Source organism: Schistocerca piceifrons, chromosome 5, assembly GCF_021461385.2.
Source record: "Schistocerca piceifrons isolate TAMUIC-IGC-003096 chromosome 5, iqSchPice1.1, whole genome shotgun sequence".
NCBI classification, from domain to species: Eukaryota; Metazoa; Arthropoda; class Insecta; order Orthoptera; family Acrididae; genus Schistocerca; species Schistocerca piceifrons.
Window position 1 is genome coordinate 359,823,325 of NC_060142.1, and position 21,228 is coordinate 359,844,552.

Sequence of the window (21,228 nt, forward strand, 5' to 3'; positions counted from 1 at the left end):
TAGTGCCTGTCATATTGGAAAGTTTGATGAAGAGAGCAGATTCAAACTACCTGCCATGGTCTTGTGTGATGGACATGGAGCAGCCAAAGCATGAGATCCCTGTTTCAATAAATGCTTTCAAAGTGGTTAAAACCAGTCCTGTCTCCATGCTAAGCCAAATAAAATATTTAAAAAGGCATCAGATAGTGGAACTGAACAAACAACTTCACAAGCAATCTGTCGCCCTATCACTCTTCTTCATGATTTTTACCTTGATTGTCTTGTTTTGTAGTTAACCTTTCTTCAATTTTATTGGTGCAGTTGACCTGCTATGAAGTGCCATCAACTCTTTCCATGTGACTTCTTTCCCATCTGCAGAGGGTTGAGGGACTGGAACAGTGCTTTTTAGTATTTAGACTACTAAATGCCATATTGGCTTTTTAAGGAACTCTTCTGTATTTGGTTATTCCATGTAACACTCACAACATTAGGTGTACAGATATCTTATTAATCAGAACAATATATCCAAAGTGAATTTCAGAACAGAACAGAACTGAAGAGAATGACATTTCCCTTTAGCTTCTTTCAATTGTTAGCGGTCGTTGTCAACATAGGCAGTACCTCTTGTTCTCTGCCTTCCAGAACAGTGCCCAGATGTGATGCAAAAGCATAAGTGAACGCTTCACAGACTGTGGAGACACTCAATAATGTCACACCATGGTGACAATCTGTGGTCACACATTCTGTTCCAACTCTGCACATAGATCAAAACAGCATGCGCACAGTGGAAAATGCTAACTACCACATGCTAACTACCTAAACATTATTGTTATATGAATATCTTTCAACTGGTTGCAAGAAGGAGGAGGAGGAGGTGGAACATGATACACCACAGATCCCCCCACTAAGATGAAAGATATCATGTAAAATAGCTTACTTAACTACCATATTTCCTCGATTATGAAACCAGGTTTTTCCAGAGATTTGTCATTCTAAAGTGCGGGGTTGTCTTATAATCACAGATTATGCAATTGCTGCTGAGGTCAACGTTATTACATTGTTTAATAGATTAGTGTATGTACTGACTTACATTTACAGATGAAGCTCTAGCTATTGAGGTTTCATACAAATTTATTTTGAACAGTCCCAAAGGGTAGGATGTAGCAGACAATGCTTGCATTCAAATGGGTTTGAGATTTCCCAATATTCCAAAGTGCTCAGTGCACTGTCAACCATGCTCGACCAATCAGGTAACATTTGACTTGTGGAGTCAGTGCAAACCTGCAAGGGATACATGAGAAACTATGTACAGGGTGTACATAAAGTCTGGGAACACTTTCAGTTATTTATTGCACAAGATCCAAACATTGTACAGATATCATACATATGTCATTTTGGAGAGAAACCCTGAAAGTTTTTTTTCATGTATACCGCCACAGTGTACTTTGGTGTTTTGCTGACAGTCAGCGCTAGTCACAAACATGGTGAGTTCAGGTGTGGAGTGAGCTTTCTGTATGAGTGAAGTGGATATGGAGCACATACGAGAGACATTCATAAGGAGTCCAAAGAAATCAGTGTGTCTTGCATCCTGTGAACTCAAATGGCTCCAATGACAGTGTGGAAAGTCATGCGACAGAAGCTGTCCATGAAACCATTCAAATTGGAGTTAGTGCAGAAGCTCAATGACGATGACAATAACAAGCATTTTGAGTTTTGTTCACAGTTGCAACAATTGAATGAGGATGGCGACGGCATTTTTGATTGCTTGATTTTTAGTGACGAAGCCACTTTTCACACTGGGAAACTGAGCAGGCATAATTGTCGAATATGGGGTACAAAACATCCACACCAATGCATTGAATTTAAGTGTGATTCCTCAAAGGTAAATTTTTTTTGTGCCTTGTCATCTCGAAAACTGTAGGGGCCATTCTTCTTCACTGAGAGCACTGTCACTGGATTTTCCTACTTGGACATGTTGCAGCAATAGCTGATGCCTCAAATGCAATTGGACTCGCCATTCATCTTTCAGCAGGATGGGGCTCCACCTGTGATTAAACAAGCTGGGATAATTTTACTTCCCCTCTTGTTTTGGGATCTGCCTACTTAAATTGGTTTTTTTCTTTTTTTAATTTTAACTACCTACCATTAACATACATGAATATAATCTGCATTTTCATAATAGAGAAAGGTTGAACCTCAGTTTTAAAAAATATAACACCAGATCTAATTTGTGCTTAGTTTTATGTATGTAATTTATTTTCCAATTTATTTTGACTATTCCTAGTTAGTATCTTTCATTATAGGATGAAATCAGTAATTGTTTCGTAACTTGAATTCTGTTGTTGATGTACAAACAAATATAAATTCTGTACTAATTATAAACATTTGGAGGAACAACTACTATTAGTCTTAAAGTATCTATTTGGCTCTATTAAATACATGTTAGCAAAGCCAGCCCTTAATTAATTCCAAAGTAATTAACATTTTTTCAAAAGTATTGTTTACACAATGATATACGTTAATTTCATCATTTAAACAAATAATTTGGCCTATCTCTTGCTGTAGAAGAAACTGTTAAAAAGATGCAATTTTTCAGTGTATTCAATTAATTTAATGAATTAAGTTTTAATTCTAATTCTGTAAATTTAACTTCAAACAATGTGTAAGTTCAGTACCTATTATGTGAGGATGTATAAGGATCCAATTTTTGGTCATGAAACAGTCAGTCCACAGCCGAGTTTCAGATGAGACCTGTGTTGATTAGAACTGCAACAGTGCTTCAACTTAACCATGGAATAAGTGTTAAACAATTAGGCTGTGTGTGAAAACAATGACAGTGTCTTCTCCGTACATACTTGATTATTCTTCAAGAATTGTGAACTTTGTGGTTAGGTTTTACAGCTCGTAGATGTTCAACAGGAAACTATTGTAGCAGTATTTGGAGGTTTTCCTGCAAACTAATAATGAGGCTTATCGAAAGTTAAACAATAGTGCACTGGCTATATAATTGTGTATTATTAGGGGGTTGTGAAAAGTGAACTTAAAGTACTGTGAAACGTAGCTGTGCACCTGTCGGCTACATCCTTTAAAGTAGTCCATGTTTGACTTCCACACCCCATTTTACAGCCAGTACATCGACACCGAGGACATCAAACAAAGGAATAAATGTAGCAGGTGAACCACTACACACCTCATTTTCATCGTGAAGTTCGCGGGTACCTGATCACGGAACTGCCGCATCGATAGATCAGCCATGCTACAGGTACAGGAAGGGAACAGCTGTTACATGAAATGGCCTCCCTGATCACCAGATATCACTCTTTGTTACTTTTTTCTGTTGGGACAATTTAAAGCTCTGGTGTACGTACTATCTCTACCGCATGATGGTTAGTGACTGCCACAGTTGACGACGCGATGCTGATACGGGTGTGGCAAGAATTCAATTACCATATTGATGGCTGCCGGATCACTCATGGTTTGCATATTGAATGTTTGTAAAAAAAACTTCCAGCATTTCTCTTCAAAATTCAATATGTGTGACATCTCTACAATGTTTATTTCTTGTGCAATAAATAATTGAATGTGTTCCTGGACTTTATGAAAGAGTCTAATGCTTTGCTTGAAAACTGACAATTTTGTGAAATGACAGAGAAAATAATGATAAATTCTAGCACTTTTGTTGTATTTTAACAGGTTTGTAGTGAAAGTTCTCATACATACGGATACTACTTACATACATTTATGCTGCTATTTAGGTAAAGATAACATTCAAAGCAAAAAGTCTTCTCCTTCAAAAATCATTATTTGATTTTATTTGTTTATGAGAAAGTAATGATTTGTCACTTGGGTTGCAAATGAGAGATATAGCTGTTGTTCATGCATCAGAATACCACGGGAAAACATTACCAACTTTTAGTCAGCTTTGGAGCGAGCCGATGACATTAAGATGAAACAAGAAACAAAATTAATCCAGAATTCAAGGTCTAAAAAACGAAATAATTCACAATAAACTGACCGCAGTAGTTATCACAAGAATAAATTATTGCAAAAAGACCCATTTTGGTCACAGTTGGACCGAATCATGTTGAGATCTTTTATTTATTTACTAGTTGCTGTTATATATGACTTGCACCCTGGAAGATATTGACATCCATGTTTCACTGTTGCTAAAGAATAGTATTATGGGATGTTGGATGGCGCACAGTGGGACAAGCTTGGCTGTGAGCGGGCAGATATTAAAATGATTTTATCTTCAAACTCTTCCGTGGACCCATCTTTGCATACGAAAACAACAGTATGGGAACTGTGGGTCTGCCTTGATACAAAACACTTCTGTTATTTATTTATTTATCCCCAAAACTAGTTTCAGTAACAAATATTGCCATAATCAGTGAGTTTTTAATTCTAAAATATGCAGAAGTAGCATAGTTATAAAAAATTGTAAACCATTATTACATATGTGCTGTTTGTTTTTTAAATATTGTTTTCTGTGAATACTTTCATAAAATGTTATCTGCTGTATGTCACATCATGGTTTTAAGATTGTTGTCACTGTTTGCAGCATATTTTCTGTGTTTTTCTGTTGCCGTTTTTCTTGACATATATCCTGTTATCTCATACTATGTGAGTGGCTGTTAACAAACAAATACAAGAATGTGCACTTATTCATGTCAGTGTTACACAAATGGGATTTCACTTGTTTACCAACACCCACTCACACAGCTCCAGATGTCATGATGTATGCGGAGAGAAACTGCAACAGAAAAACACAGAAAATATGCTGCAAACAGCAACAAAAGTCTTAAAACCTCCCTGTGATGTATAGTAAATAAGGTATTATAAAAGTATTCACAGGGAACAATTCTTAAAAAACAAACAGTACATATATAACAATGATTCACAATGTTTTATAACTATGCTATTTCTGTACGTTTTAGAATTAAAGAACCCATTGATGATGGCGATATTTGTTGCTGAAACTAGTTTGGGGAATAGATGAATAAATACCAAAAGTGTTTTGTATCAAGGCAGACGCACAATTCCCATATTGTTGAGCAGGTAATACGCCATGTAGCCAACCATGGGAATGTATACTGCATACTTTGGCTATTTATGAACATCTACCACGTTTAAACTGCAGTTTGCCTGAATCCATTTGCTTTTGGAATCGAATTGACCTTAAAATTGGATAAATGCTCAAAAATAGCACATATTTCTGCAGGATATGCTAAATGTGTAGATTGGGACCAGTGGCCTCTTACATGTTTTATGCAGCAATGTTGTTGACACTCATTGTGAGGTATGACGGGAACAACTGGGGAGTATGTGAGCTGCTGGTTCTAAACAGCCAAGGAGAGAGCAACAGGCAGATGATATGTTTGGAGGCAAGAGTCACTATGACTTTCTTACATCAGTATAGAATCAAAATTCGCTGTTCTCAGATCTTACTGACACCACAGCCTCAGAAATTGCAGCGTAGTCAGAAGAAACAGCCAAATATTTGTGACAATGAAGATATGTTTCACATCTGCCCTGTTAAGGTGATGACAGTGACGATGATGGTGATGAAAAGTAATGATACTGCAGACAACAGTCTAAAAAAAAGGTCTAAACAAAATAGCAGTGAACGGAAAAATTAATGCAAACAGTTTCTTACTTTTTATTTTATTTCTTGTTGCATTATCAAAATGTAGACAATCAATAAATGGCATAAGTTTTGAGTAGGTGTACGTAAACTATTTAGGCAGAGAAAATTTTGATTAGTAAGAATATATTTTTTAAAAGTTTTCTCTAGGAATCACATAAAAAAGAGGGGTTGTCTTATATTCAGGGTTGTCTTACAATCAGGTAAATACAGTAATTACCATTCTCTTGTAACCTTTCAACTTTTTGTATCATATCATTGTGATTAAATTTAACATATATTAAAATGAAGCTCTTGAAGCTATCACTCCCCCCCCCCCCCCCCCTCCACTTCCTCACCCAACAAAACACATGTATGCATTTACTTCTTATTTCAGTGTTTTCAGTTTGTGATTGCTAGATATAAATGAAGGGAATTGATAAGAGCTGTCCTAGTGGACAAAACTCAATCATTATTTCATTAATTTTGCTCAAATGTAAGCAGCTGTACACTGTCTTTAATGATTGTATATAACAGCATCAGGATCTCAAATTTATTGATACAGACAAGGTTTAAGTTGTTATTTACCATAAGGACATGGTCACATTTTAATCTACAGCACTCTCCAAGATCTCAAATCTCAGATTTTGGTAAATCAAAGCTGTGCAGGCTTGAGAATTCCAAGACTCACTCATTGCCCAGGTAAGTCTACCAGTCTGGCCACATTACAACTTCCTATGTCTGTAATAGTTTCACTCATACCTTATACTCTAGGTTGGTACTGTACATATGCTTTTTTTTAAATATTTTTGACACAGGTGTCTCCCTCCTCACACCTCTATGTGAAAGAAGTGGTACAAGGGTCATTTCATGTCAAGTGTCCCAGTTTAGAAGATGATCCGAGCTCGATCTTCTTCAATTTTGATGAAATTTGTGCAGGATGTACCTGAAGGCTCTACATGAACTTATGCAAAGTTTCAGGTTCACCTGTAATTGGGTGAGGTGCTAGAGCCATTTTCGTGAAGACCACTTTTACAGAGACCGAAAAGTCAGAAGAAATCGTCTAGTTTGGCATTCCACTGTTCCTAATGTAAAAGAGCTAGACTCTTGCTTCTGGGTATAGTGGTACAACTTTATGTGCTCTACACCCAAATGTTGCAAGTAGAGTTCAGAAAGCAATGCATTTGGAATAATCTCAGTTCAAAATGGGCAACAAATAATGTCGCGAGAAATTTGTCCCATAGTTTAATGAGGCATAAGTAGTGGAGAAAGTGCGCTATGGACCTGGTCTTTTGCCAAGCTACTGTCTGTCTGGGAGTTTAGTATATAACAAATTTTGGTCTGGCTTGTGTGTTAATTACTGTGCTACCATCCTGTAAATTTTCTAAAAAACATGAATGTATCAAAATATACCCATGTTCAAAGTCATGTATTTCAAAATGGACACCTACCACATTACGTTCGTTAACACCATTCAACAGAGCACATTTCATTCTATTAAAAAAACTTATTTTCGTTTTGGTGTCTGTTTGGGTAAGGTGCAAAAATGCGCCTAAATTATTGACTTTTTTGGTAGTTCAGAAAATCCTTGTGTTGGTCCATGGTCATTATGCCACTACCAATCTCAAGACTGGTAACCCCATCACCAAGAGGCCATGCCCGATAGCCATCCAAGGTCAGCCACAGGTGGGTTTCTTTAATGCAAGTTCCCAAGCCTGAAAATGGGTGTCTAGCAGGTTCCCAAGCCAGAATGCGAATATCTAGCAGGTTCCCAATTCTGAATGTGGGTATCTAGCAGGTTCCCAAGCCTTTTTTGGGTCTCTCTGTGGTTCCCAAGCCATAATACAGAATTCTTCAATTGTTAATTGTTTTAAATTTTTTGCTGATGTTCAAAACTATTGCTTCCAGCAAACTGTATTGCTGCCCAATCATTGAAGCAGCTGGGACTGGTATGACTGCAATTATCTGTTGTTCTGGGATCCAACATATGTCTCTTCTAGTAGGCCAATGAAATGATTGAGCAGCTCCATGAGGATGCATGAAATTAATCAAGGCATCTTTTTCTTCACATGAAACTTCACAGGTATTTCTTATCCACCATTTACTATCATAAACGCAAACAACATACTGGCCAGGCTGTAGTTCATTAATGGCAACATGTTTAGTAGCAACTTTAGCATGCCGGTTAACATTTGCCATAAAGGACAATGTATCATTTGATACTCTGTGAATCTTAAGTCGCTTTTCATCAATTGGCACAAAATGGTGATGGTCTCTTGTACCAGACACTGTACATCCATCCTCAAAATGTTTCTCTTGGTCAATTTTTGCATCTGCAGTAATTTCTATTTTAATATAAATAAACTCAATGCCCTGAACTTTTTTTTGCAGTATTCAAACAGATCAGTTGATGTTAAGATTTGGTTGTCAATTGGGGTTGAAGGCTAGCTCTAGCTGCTAAATGCTTAACTGTGCCCCCAATTCCATCAAATGGTGATTTCCCATGGCTTGTTCTGAAAAAATTCCATACTGCAGTAATGCCAAAATCTTTTTGATGTTGGTGAAGATTTAGGAAGCTCTTAAAATTTTTGTACTGTGCTGCAGAACCGTCGCTAAAATAATGAATAAGCTTAATTTCTTTAAAAATGCACTTAAGGTATTTGATCCAGTATGTTAAAAACACATGCACTGCAACTGTGTCATGTCGGAGGCAATCACTGATTATCCAGTTGCTGACACTCTTTAGGTCTTCGTTACCTTTGTAGTAAATGACAGATGGATGTATTGTAGCTTGACTATTTTCCCAATGGAATCCCTGCACTGCATCTTGGACAATAAAGGAGTAATTTTCTGCAAAATCCATTAATATAACCAATTCTCCTGGTTTTAGACCTTCTTTAGTGAACTGCAAATGCTTGCTCTGATGCTTTGCAATGTAGTAGTGAGTAGAAAGGGCCAACAGTTTTGTAACTAATAGTTCAATGAATTCTTCAATTGTCATTTCTCTGGTTTCAAGTGTATATCTATCAGTGTGAGTCCATTGTTTGAACTGAATTGTATCCCCAGGATCAATATCTGCAAAAGCGCTTTCCAAATATTCATTTAGAGCTTCTGTTCCTGGACATACTTCACAGCGATGAAGCATGCAATCCTTTGTTTCCAAATTACAGACAATTTTGCTCAGTAATATTTTGTAATCTTCTTTTATTGGGCTATCTGCCAACATCAGTTTTACATTTTGATGTATTGTGCAGACAGAAACTGAATGTGAACCAGATGTGCCTACAGTCACGCTCCACTTTGGCCTTAATTCACAAAATTTGGAAAATCCAATTTTCGGTCCATTTTTATTGCGGTATGCAACAAACATTTCTTTTAAGTTGCTCAGTAATAAGTATTTCTGTTTTTTAACCTTTTCTCCATCTATCTGAACAGTAATACAGTCCTTTTTTCCTGGACAAATCCAACTAAACTCTTCATCATAAAAATGTTCTGTGACTCTTGCTTTCACATCTTCAGAAAGCTTTTTCCCACATTTACCTTTGGGCTCCAATATTCCCCGTTCAGCTTTTAACTTTCTAGCCTTCCTTACCATTCTTTCTGAAACACGAAATTCTTCCATTGTCTTTTTGATAGACCAGCTTTGGAGAACTAAGGTCAAAATTTGAACTTTCTTGTTATTATTTGATATATGTAATTTTTCTTTCAATTCTTGGATCAGCTCAATGTAATCTGAGCAAGTCAAGCATTGCTTGCTTGTGGATGGTTGCTCCAGTTCACCGGGATCAAGTCCTCCCACTTCTGCAATTTTCTTGCAATTTTCTTAATAATTGCACCTTCAACTTGATGTATTTTGCACTTTGCATATCCTTTTGTATCCCTTGTACCAATTTGTTGAAATTTTAGTGGTGATATTCCAACAGATGTTTGTATTCAAATTGTGACCAACATTAGTCTCATCATCTTTATATGACTCATATGTAACGTCCATTTGTGAATATTTCAGTGTATCAAATTCTTTTCTACAGGAAGGGCACATTTTTTGGCCCAGATTAATATCAGACATGGTTATCCTTTTTAGTAGGTCACCTGTTTCTATGTTGATTGAGCGCAAGCATTTTTGTGCAGTGTGGTTTTTCTTGCTAAATGGGTTGCAGCATGATATTTACAAAAATTCAAATCTTTTTAGGAGTAAAGCTTCATGATGGAAGCATAGTTGGGTATTTTCAGTCGAATGTAAACCAATCGTCTAGTAAGTAGTTCTTGTTCTTCTAAGGAAAGTTGCTTTACAGCTTTCAGTCCTTTTAAGGCACTGTATGTCGTTAAATGGCATGGGGAATCAGTATTTCCAAAACTGCATACATTAACTTGATCTTGTTCTTCCATTTTAGCAACAACTTGATATGCTTCAGACACTAAAATGACATTGCCGAGTCCTAAATAAAGAAAAGAAATAAAATTAATAAGCATTCAGCTTTCCAAAAATTATATAGCAATCTCTAGTACAGTTAAATGGTTAAATTTAGCAATGGACCTGTCACAAACAGGTTTAAAATCACTGAATAAATAGCAAAATGAATATTTAAACAATGAAGACATGACCAACAAAATTCCAAATTTTAGGTGACATTTTTGCACCTTACCCAAAGAGACACCAAAATGAAAATAAGTTTTTCTAATAGAATGAAATGTGCTCTGTTGAATGGTGTTAATGAATGTTATGTGGTAGGTGTCCATTTTGAGATACATGACTTTGAACACGGGTGTATTTTGATACATTCATGTTTTTTAGCTAATTTACAGGATGGTAGCACAGTAATTAAACACACAAGCCAGACCAAAATTTGTGATATACTAAACTCCCAGACAGACAGTAGTTTGGCAAAAGACCAGGTCCATAGAGCACTTTCTCCACTACTTATGCCTCGTTAAACTATGGGACAAATTTCTCGCAACATGATTTGTTACCCACTTTGAACTGAGATTATTCCAAATGCATTGCTTTCTAAACTCTACTTGCAACATTTGGGTGTAGAGCACACAAAGTTGTACCATTATTCCCAGAAGCAAGAGTCTAGCTCTTTTACATTAGGAACATTGGAATGCCAAACTTGACGATTTCTTCACGACTTTTCGGTCTCTATAAAAGTGGTCTTCACGAAAATGGCTCTAGCACCTCACCCAATTACAGGTGAGACTGAAACTTTGCATAAGTTCATGTAAGGCCCTCAGGTATATCATGTACAAATTTCATCAAAATTGAAGATGGTCGATATGGGAGCCCTAGGACACTTCACGTGGAATGACTCACAAGTCATTTCTTCTATGGATGCACCTGACCTAGGTGTAGTCTATCCCTTCTCTGGGTCTGCCTATCCTTTATTCTCCAATACTCCAATGCATCCCTAACATGGTACAGGTCCAACCTTATATGGATTCAGCTGACCAAAGTTTAGATCACCCCTTCTCTGGATCCATCAAACATTCCTCTCACACAAATCTACATGAAATTGGGTCCACTTCATCAAATTTGAAATTATATACATAGCTTATTAGCTTTACCTTTATAGCTTTCAGTGATGAAAGTTCTCCATATCCTAATGATTTCCCTCAGCTGTTTCAAACAGATGTTTCCTGACTCCTTCCTTTATACCCTTTCTCCTATATTTTTTGCAATGCTATTACAAACTTATATGTTACTGGATTATTTAACAAAAAGCTCTCACACAGATGAACTATGTTCATCAAGAGCCTATACCATGTTACTAGATTATATTTTCTTTCATTCTTTATTATTGATGTGGTAATAATCCAACCATTTAGAACATAAACCATGGAGAAGCACTGAGCATTTGCCTATGGATTCATTACTTTTTATTTAATTTGTATGGACAAACATTTGGCACATGCATTAAAACACTTTAATCTATCCTTCTTACTTTCAAAGACATAATATATCCATAATTAATGCATTTTTATTATACTCACACAAACCTTTCAGGGATTAGCATACTTTTCAGGGAGATAATGCAAGTTTTTTTAGATTGATTTCACTCCTCATCTGTTAAACAAGCACCAGAGATGGATTAAGATACCAAGAAAATTTTCAAGATTGTTTGGGATGAGATCTTAGGAATATATCATAAAAATGTCAGCCATTTTCTGTGCATAGTTGCCTGGGTATCCATAGTTCAGTTGTGGAACATAAAGTAGTAAAAAAAGAAACTGTTTTAGTGTTTTCTAGGATTGCCCATGTACTAATTACGCCTCCAAGGCCCATTGTAGACCACATTAAATGCAAAGAGAACCAACTTATTTGCTCCATTTGCCTGAGCAGTAGGAAGTGTGTAATATTCATACTTTGACTCTGTACTGTAGAATAGTGACACCTAGACAATTCTTCTGTTGGGTATACAAATGGCCCCTAGTCCATGGCATATCCAAACCACTTGACCCTACTTTACTATCACTAATAGAAATTAAGGTATTGGCTCCAGAAGAATCCCATTTTTATGCTCTGCATTCTCTAAAGTATTAGGTAGCATATGCTGTTAGATGTGTACTGATTATGTGTCTCATAAATGTTTATGGTATGTAACACCTAACAGCTCATGCACTACAAGCTTATAGCATTTTTACTATTTCAGGTACAGGTTTATTAATTATCCATTTCATAAGCAATAAATTAACAGTGGAAAGTTACATCAAAGAATGGCATCATCGTTAAGAGATAGTAATAATGTATATTATTTGAATGTTTCAAGATATTTCATATGACTGTTGTCCTATAGGGTATCTGGCTGCAATGGGAAAGGCTGGAGGTGGTCGTAATGAAGTGGACCCTCGTTTTATTTCAATGTTCAGTGCATTCAGCATGATCTTTCCATCTGATGTGACACTATATCGAATCTATTACTCAATATTGGCAGGGCATACTGAGCCTTTCGCAGATGAAGTTCAAAAAGTAGTACCTGACATCATGAAGCTAACACTTGATCTCTACAAGGTTAGTTATTTTGTCACAGATTCCTTAATTTATTAGGTATTACATATTTAAATAGAAATTAGTGCATTTCTGTCATCAAGTACTTATTGGAAGATGATTGAGTCCATACTGTGTATTTACTTAATGTAACTGTATGAGGTGTGGTCAGAAAGTAATGATAATTTTTTTTTCTTAAAGTATCTTTATTTATTCATTAAGGTCAACTTCATCCCCTTCAAAGGAATCCCCCTTGGATATAATACATTTGTGCGAGCACTTTTTCCACTCTTGGAAGCACTTCTGGAACTCACATTTCTTTATGGTGTTCAGTTTCTTATCAATTCTGTTTTTATCTCATCACTGGTGCAAAATGACATTTATGGTATTTTCTCTTCAGCCACAGGAATATAAAAAAGTCACAGGGTGACATATCTGGTGAATACGGTGGCTGATACAACATAACAATTTTGTTTTTTTGCCAAAAAGTCACAAAAGAGCTTTGAGGTGTGAGTGGGAGCATTATCGTGATGCAATTTCAGTGAATAGTTTTGCCACAGTTTTGTTCATTTTCTTCAGATTGCTTCATGTAAAAGGCACGTAACATCCACACAGTATTCATTATTCCAGAATGAGATTTTCACTCTGCAGCAGAGTGTGCACTGATATGAAACTTCCTGGCAGATTAAAACTGTGTACTGGACCGAGACTCGAACTCGGGCCCTTGGCTTTTCACAGGCAAGTGCTCTACCATCTGAACTACCCAAGCATGACTCATGCCCCATCCTCACAGCTTTGCTTCCACCAGTGCCTCGTCTCCTCTCTTCCAAACTTCACAGAAGCTCTCCTGTGAACTATGCAGAACTAGCACTCCTGGAAGAAAGGATATTGCAGAGACATGGCTTAGCCACAGCCTGGGGGATGTTTCCAGATTGAGATTTTCACTCTGCAATCTTAGTGTGCGCTGATATGAAACTTCCTGGCAGATTAAAACTGTATGCCAGACCGAGACTTGAACTCGGGACCTTTGCCTTTTGTGGGCAAGTGCTCTACCATCTGAGCTACCCAAGCATGACTCACGCCCTGTCCTCACAGCTTTACTTCCACCAGTACCTCGTCTCCTCCCTTCCAAACTTCACAGAAGCTCTCCTGCGAACTTTGCGGAACTAGAACTCCAGGAAGAAAGGATATTGCAGAGACATGGCTTAGCCACAGTGTGGGGGATGTTTCCAGAATGAGATTTTCACTCTGCAGCTGAATATGCACTGATATGAAACTTCCTGGCAGATTAAAACTGTGAGTCATGCTTGGGTAGCTCAGATGGCAGAACACTTGCCCGCAAAAGGCCAAGGTCTCGAGTTCAAGTCTCAGTCTGGCACACAGTTTTAATCTGCCAGGAAGTTTTATATCAGCGCACACTCTGCTGTAGCATGAAAATCTCATTCTGGAAACATCCCCCAGGCTGTGGCTAAGCCATATCTCTGCAGTATCCTTTCTTCCAGGAGTGCTAGTTCTGCAAAGTTCGCAGGAGGGCTTCTGTGAAGTTTGGAAGAGAGGAGACAACTTATTGGTGGAAGTAAAGCTGTGAGGATGGGGCGTGAGTCATGCTTGGGTAGTCATGCTGGTAGAGCACTTGCCCACGAAAGGCAAAGGTCCTGAATTCGAGTCTCGGTCCGGCACACAGTTTTAATCTGCAGGAAGTTTCAGTATTCATAATTGACCACTTGGCCATAATGCAGGAACTCATGATGGACTAACCCACTGCAATCAAAGAAAACCTGCATATGTGGTCAAACTTGTCGAATATATTTTGGTCTTGGCTCTTCAGGCAGTCTGTTGGGGCAGTTTGGTCTTGGTTTTGATGTCACATCCATGTAACCATGTTTTGTCACCTGTTGTAACTTTCTTTAGAAGTTATAGCTGACTACGTGACATCGTTTTTGATCAAAATTCAACAGTTTCAGAACAAACTTTGCTGCTACATGTTTCATGTGCAAAACATCTGAAAAAATTGTTTATCATGAGCCAAATGATATGCTGACATCATCAGCAACTTCTCTGAAGGTGATTTGATGATTTTCAGAACCATTTTCTTCACTATTCCCACATTGTCATCAGCAATTGATTTGGTAGGACACCCAGGATGGCTGTCATCTTCAATGTCTTCTCGACCGCTTTGAAACATTTGTAACTCTCTTACACTTTTGTCTTACTAGTAGAAGATTCACTAAAAGCCACAGTCAACATTGTGAATGTGGTGCTGAACTTTATTCCATTTTTCAAGCAAAATTTAATCTAAATTCTTTGATCCATCTTTTTCAAAATTAAAAATTTGCTGAGTACTTGAAATCACATATAATATTTTTCACTGTCAACATTGAAGTAAATGTTCAAAATAGCTGAGAATACAAACATATGTACCAAAATGAAAAAAAAAGTTTTGAAATTCAGATGTATAGAGCCCATGAAATTAAAAAATTCCCATTACTTTATGACCACACCTTGTATGTTTCATACACTGGTTGCTGTAGTAATAGTAGAATTCACATACACATAAGAAAAGATACCATAACCAGTAGTAGCAGTAGTTGTGGTAGTACTAGCAGTAGTAGTAGTAGTACAACAGTAGTATTTGATATGTACATAAAGAAAGACATCACAACCAGTCTCATTTATATTTCACTTCATTAAACAAGTTATATTTTACTTCCAGACTAGCTGAATACTTACACTTTGTGTACTATGTGACCCCCAATTTTAATGTTATGTGTGTCACTTATCACATTTCCCCTGCCCCTTTCTTGGGTCTACACTCAATCCATATTCTGTGCTCAGTGGACTTGTCTTCCTGTTCAGTTAGTCCTGTAATTCTCCCTCATTTTCACAGATGATTTAAATGTAATCATTTAATCTTTTCTTTGGATGGAAAAATATTTATAATAATCTGTTTCCTCTGCATTTAACAGTGAAATTCCTTTTGCACTCTTAATATTGACATTTCTGATTTCAAATTCTGCCAACAAATGCTCATAATTCTGACAAGTTTCATCAAAATTGATCATTTTAATGGGAATGGTGGACACGTTTAATACAGACATTTCTTGCACTCTGTTAGAAAGTAATAACAGATAAAGTCATTTGCAGTCTCGTGAAAAATGACATACAGAAATGTTTTGAATAACAAAATGAATTGTTTCACATGTGTGTTGGCTCAAATTAAGACTATGGCCTCTGACTATACATTTGGTAAGAATGCGAATTAACAGCATTGCTCTTGTTCCTTCTGTATCAGACCTCAAATATTGTATTTCCTGGTACAACTAGGGATCCATCTTTACTACATTGTTCCCTTCCACTCAGTTAATTGATTTTGATAAAACTGCTCACACAAAAAAGGCACAGTTTGAGGTTGAGCAATAATTGTATTGTATTATATTCCACTGTATTTATTTGGCCCAGTAAATGTTACATGTACAGTACAGCACATCTGATATTGGACTGCTCAGTGAAAATCTACCTTCATCTTTACAACAATGAATACATACTTTCAGGTCTGACATAAAATTATACCACCTCAGCTAGAAAATTACAACTGAAAATATGAATAAACTAATATTAATGATTATAGTCATTACATACTACAAGCAGAAAGACATATTTACACAAATTTTTGTAAGAGATAAATAATGTGGCTTATGCGTGTAACATTAACTTTCTTAAGCGCTCAGAGACTTTGGAGGAATTCTTCCAGACTATAGAAGCAATGCATTAATAGATATTCTTTTAATAATATTTTAAATTTTTTATATCATTTATTATTTTAATTTCTTTTGGGAACTTATTGTAAATAATTTTACCATGGTGTAATGTTCCTTTTTTGCTGCAAACTGGTTTTTTATTTGGATCATGTGAAAGTCAGTTTCCTGTCTTGTGTTCATTTTTGAGGAGAACACTCAGATTTGTTACTGCATATTTCTTAATAAACATTACACTTTCGAACATGTAACTACGTGTAAGAGGAAGAATCCCCATCCTTTTAAATAGTGGTGTGCAGAGTTCGTTCTTTTTTCATTCCAGCATTAAATTTCACTATCCTTTTTTGCATCCTGAGGAGTTTTAGGCAAGATGGCGAGTTACCCCAGAAAGTGATCCCATATTTCAGAATATAAACAGTAATTAGACAGTCCTTACAACAAGTTTTCAAGCACTCTCATTAAATAGCACATGGTACTTAGTCTCTTAAATATTCTATCAATGTGAGTATCCCATCTAACATTACCGTGGAGCTATATCCCAAAAAAATTTGTATTTGCTACACTTACAACATATGTGCCTGGTCTGATATCTGTTTTTATATGCTCTTCTCTGTTTCTCATGATATTATGCAAATTTAAGAATACTGTTTTACTTTTATTTGTTACTAGTTTGTTTTGGGTGAACCATGTCATAACACTAGTTAATCTCTCACATTAATGTCTCAGATTTGTAACATTTCTGGTGTCTTCCCACTGAGTAAGATTCTTGTGTCATCTGCAAACTTGATACTGCTATGATACTGCTCAGTTAATGCTAAGCCATTTACATATATCAAAAATATTATGGTACTCAGTACTGAGCCCTGCCGTATGCCATACTTTACTTCTTTGTAATCAGAATAGTGTCTAGTTGAATTATTATCTTCTTGAAATTGTATTTCTACTACTTGCTTGTGGTCCGTAATGTATGATCTAAGCCATTTAGGTGTTCCTCTGATACCAATACTATTGTCAATGTTTGCTGTTGTTGCCATACGATAAATAAATAAATAAATAACCAATATTATCAAGTTTCTGCAGCAATAGGATGTGCTCCATGATATCAAAGGCCTTTGACAGTTCAAGGCATATTCCAATCTCTTTTTCTCCACTGTCAAGTTTTTGGAGCTCTTCACTCAGAAATTCAAATATTTCTGTTGATTGGCCTTTCTGGAAATGATGTTGGGCTGTGAATAATATATTCCACTTATCTAGAAAATTTAACAATGTCTAACAAAAAAAATTTCTAGTATTTTCAAAATTGCAGATAGAAAAGCAACAGGTCCATAATTGGCTGTGTCTTCTTTCCTGCCCTTTTTGAACAGTGCCTTGGTTTCACTATCTCTAAGCAGGAAGGAAAGATTCTAGTTGCGGATGAACTGTTGAAAAGGTGGGTTAATGGTAGTGCAACGAGGTCACCTGCATTTTAATAACATAATCTGGAATATCATCCACACCTCTCAAAAATTCGCTCCTAACTTACAAATTACTACTTCAATTTCATTAGGGTTAGTTTAGAGAAGAAATAAGGAGTCAGGGTTTCTATGTAGATTTGATATATTGATCTGTTGGTGATCTGGTAGAATTTGTTTTGGATAATTTTATAGGACAGAGTAACTGTCCACTAATATTTGAAAAATATGTGTTAAAGGAACTGGTTACCTCTTCTGGATTTGTAATTTGTTTGCTGTGGTGATCTAGCAGGAGATTTACTTTTTTTGGGTGCGGGTTGGGCTCATTTCTTACTTGCTGTTTGACTGTCTTCCACATGGGTTTCATTTTGTTCCTAGCCATTATTATGTGGTGATCATTTGGTGTTTTTTTAGCTTCTTTTTAGACTTACTGAAGCACTCTCTTATAATTCTTGAAATACACCAGAAATACTTCTGTAACATTTTGCATTTTTTTAAATTTCGCAAAGTCTTCTGTTTTTAGCACAAGATATTTTAATGTTTGTTGTCAACCAAGAAACATTTTTTAGTAATTTTTAATTTTTGGTTTTTAACCGGAAAAGAAATATTGAAATTACATGAGAATACTTCCATGAACATGCCAAATTTTTTACTTGTGACCTCACAGTTGTATATGTCATTTCATATTTGTTTTTTCAGTAATTGCCAGAGATGTTCTAAGTTTTGTTTGTAGAATATTCAGTATTTACTTGTTATTTAATGATCACTGAAACCTGTATTCATATTTCCAGATTTATGTAAATATTTATCTATATTTATGAGTATCTGATTTATAGTACTGCTGTATGATTTGGTGACTCTGGTAGGCACTTTTATGGTTGTGTGAATATTATACGTATGGTAAGTCTTTCATAAAGCCTCAAGGTTCAACCTGTCTTTTGAGCTCTTGTTGAAATCTGTGTTAAAGTCACCACACATGACAGTACTTTTGCTAAATACTGTTGAGTGCCTAAAACTGTTAAGTGCCTTCTCAAAACTTTCAAGGGAATACTTTGTCAGTAATCTACATCTGCATCTATACATTGACAAAAACTGTGAAGCAGATGACAGATGGTATTTCCCATTGTACCAGCTGTTAGGTCTTCCCCCTTTTCCATTCAGGTATGGAGTATGGGAGACATGATTGTTTAAAGACATTTGTGTGCACTCTTACTATTTCAAGCTTGTCTTCATGATCCATATGGGAGTGCTACATAGAGGATTGTAGTATGCGCCTAGATTACTCACACAGAGCTGCTTCTTGAAACTCGACAAGTAGGCTTTCGTTGGATAGTTCACATCTGTCCTTAAGCATCAGTCACTTCAGCTTTTCCAGCATCTCCATGACACTCTCACATGGGTTAAAAAAAACCTGTGACTATTCACAGTGCCCTTCTTTGTATATGTTCAACAACCTTTCTAGTCCCATTTGGTGGGCCCCACACTCTTCAACAATACTCTAAAATGGCTCACACCGGTCATTTGTAAACCATCTTCTTTATAGGTTACACCAATGAACTAAAGTGTATAACTTGCTTAGTGAAGTGAGTGTATAAGCTGCACACATTTGACAGCCAATCCTGTTCCATTCAGCACCTCTCTTCCTATTACCTTATGCTTTGTTTTACACCTATTACAGTAGACTTTGTTTCTCCTATGACAAACCTATCTAGTGCATAGACAGTTATTCCTCTGAATTAGAGCCACAGCTCCTGCTCCTGCTCCTGCTCCTGCCTTGAGCTACATGTTTCAAGTTTCTCATAGAGAGACAATACTATTATCATTTTCTCTAGTCCACTGAACAATTAAAGTTTTCTTTTTGTTTCAGTTGCTCTTTGTACATTGGTAATTATTATTTGCTACAACTTCTTATTCGTCATTGGAATCAGTTTGAACATGGACATTCTCAAAGAGTGCAAGTGTGTTTTGGATTTCCAACGTCTGGGGTTAATAGTGGGACAGCAAGTTGTGTTAACCAGTTTGATGAAGAAACAGTCAAAGTTGTGAAATTCAGTTCTTTTTATGTAACTGTCAACCAGTTTCAGATGCCAGTACCCATTCTTAAGTCATTCAAACAGAAAAATGGTGTTTTCAATGACAGCATGCAAACCATGTTAAAATAGTACGTACTTGTGTCTAAGTCAAATTAGATACAAGTGTGTACAATATTAAGTCAAGTTAGACACAAGTATGTGCAATATGAACATGATTTGTATACAATCATGGAATGCATCTTTTTTTTCTATTTGGATGACTTGAGAAAGGATTCTGATACATGAAACTAGACATCAGTTGAATAAAAAGAATTCAATTTCACAAATTTGGCTGTTTTCTATATCAAACTGACTTTAGGTTTATTTGTCAGTATAAGATTCAATATATTTCATCATGAGTCAGCCTCTGAACTATCTGTTCTAGATAGATTTCAAAGAAAACGTTTAATATTGTTTCACAGGATGTCTTACCACACCACTACTTACAAAACTTTAATTTTCCCAAGTGATTGTTGGATGATTAAAGTCTCTCCTGAAGATGATGGCATTTTTGGAGAAAATACAAATAACTGACATTTTCTGTAAAATGTTTGCTTATATTGATTGATGAGTCTTGTGATAAGTAGAAAGATCCATTTAATTGTTTAAGCTGCTGTTGACACTGAATCTTTCCCAAACAGTCTCACATGCAGCTTCATTTTCTGTCTTGGTGGATTTGAAATTCTTGTTTGTTGCAACAAGTACAGTACCTCCTTTTCCCTTTAGCATAGCCTGTCGATACATGCTTTAAGTTTTCCCAAATCATGTCACTGCTATCAAATTCAGATTTTAACCAGCTTTCTATTCCTAGTATTAAGTGAACTCTACTAATCTGAATGTTTTACGCTTTGGCATTTTGTAGTGAAAGCATCAGCATTTATCACTAGAACTTTAATAGTCTCATCTGTGTGGGTCAATTCTTTGGATCTTACACTAATACTTTCCAATCCCTCATAGTTGTTGTCATCTGAAATAGATGGAGAATTATCCAATCTAAAACACTTTTTGTTTGCACCTCACACATAGTTGGTTACCAGGATAGGACCCTTTAATGTATAGCACCCACTTGATTCTGCCTTCTCTATTCAGAGGCCCTAGAGTACCATTGATAAGCCACTCACAATCAAGAGCATAAGTAATACAAATGGTGTACTTTATAGTGAGGAGACGGTGTCCATGTGAGAGGCTAGTACAGGTGGCAGTGAAATGGGTGATTTTGAAATGTCCACCACTGACACAAAATTTAAAATGCCCGTCACTTAAAAATGACATCATGTAGCTTCTCTCACACACATTTCAAGTCTTTTACGTAAGTTAGACAGCACATCTTGCAGAACGCACATTGGAATTCAATCAAGTTTCTCTC

General features: G+C 36.3%; 1 protein-coding gene across 1 annotated transcript in view; it reads left to right on the forward strand.

The window, feature by feature from the left end:
• LOC124798989 (dynein axonemal heavy chain 10) overlaps positions 1 to 21,228 on the forward strand; it is a 1,080,466-nt gene that overhangs the window by 536,454 nt on the left and 522,784 nt on the right. Inside the window, exon 28 of the mRNA XM_047262526.1 lies at positions 12,394 to 12,608. Within this exon, the coding sequence (XP_047118482.1) occupies positions 12,394 to 12,608 (215 nt within the window). The remainder of the gene's footprint in view (positions 1 to 12,393; positions 12,609 to 21,228) is intronic.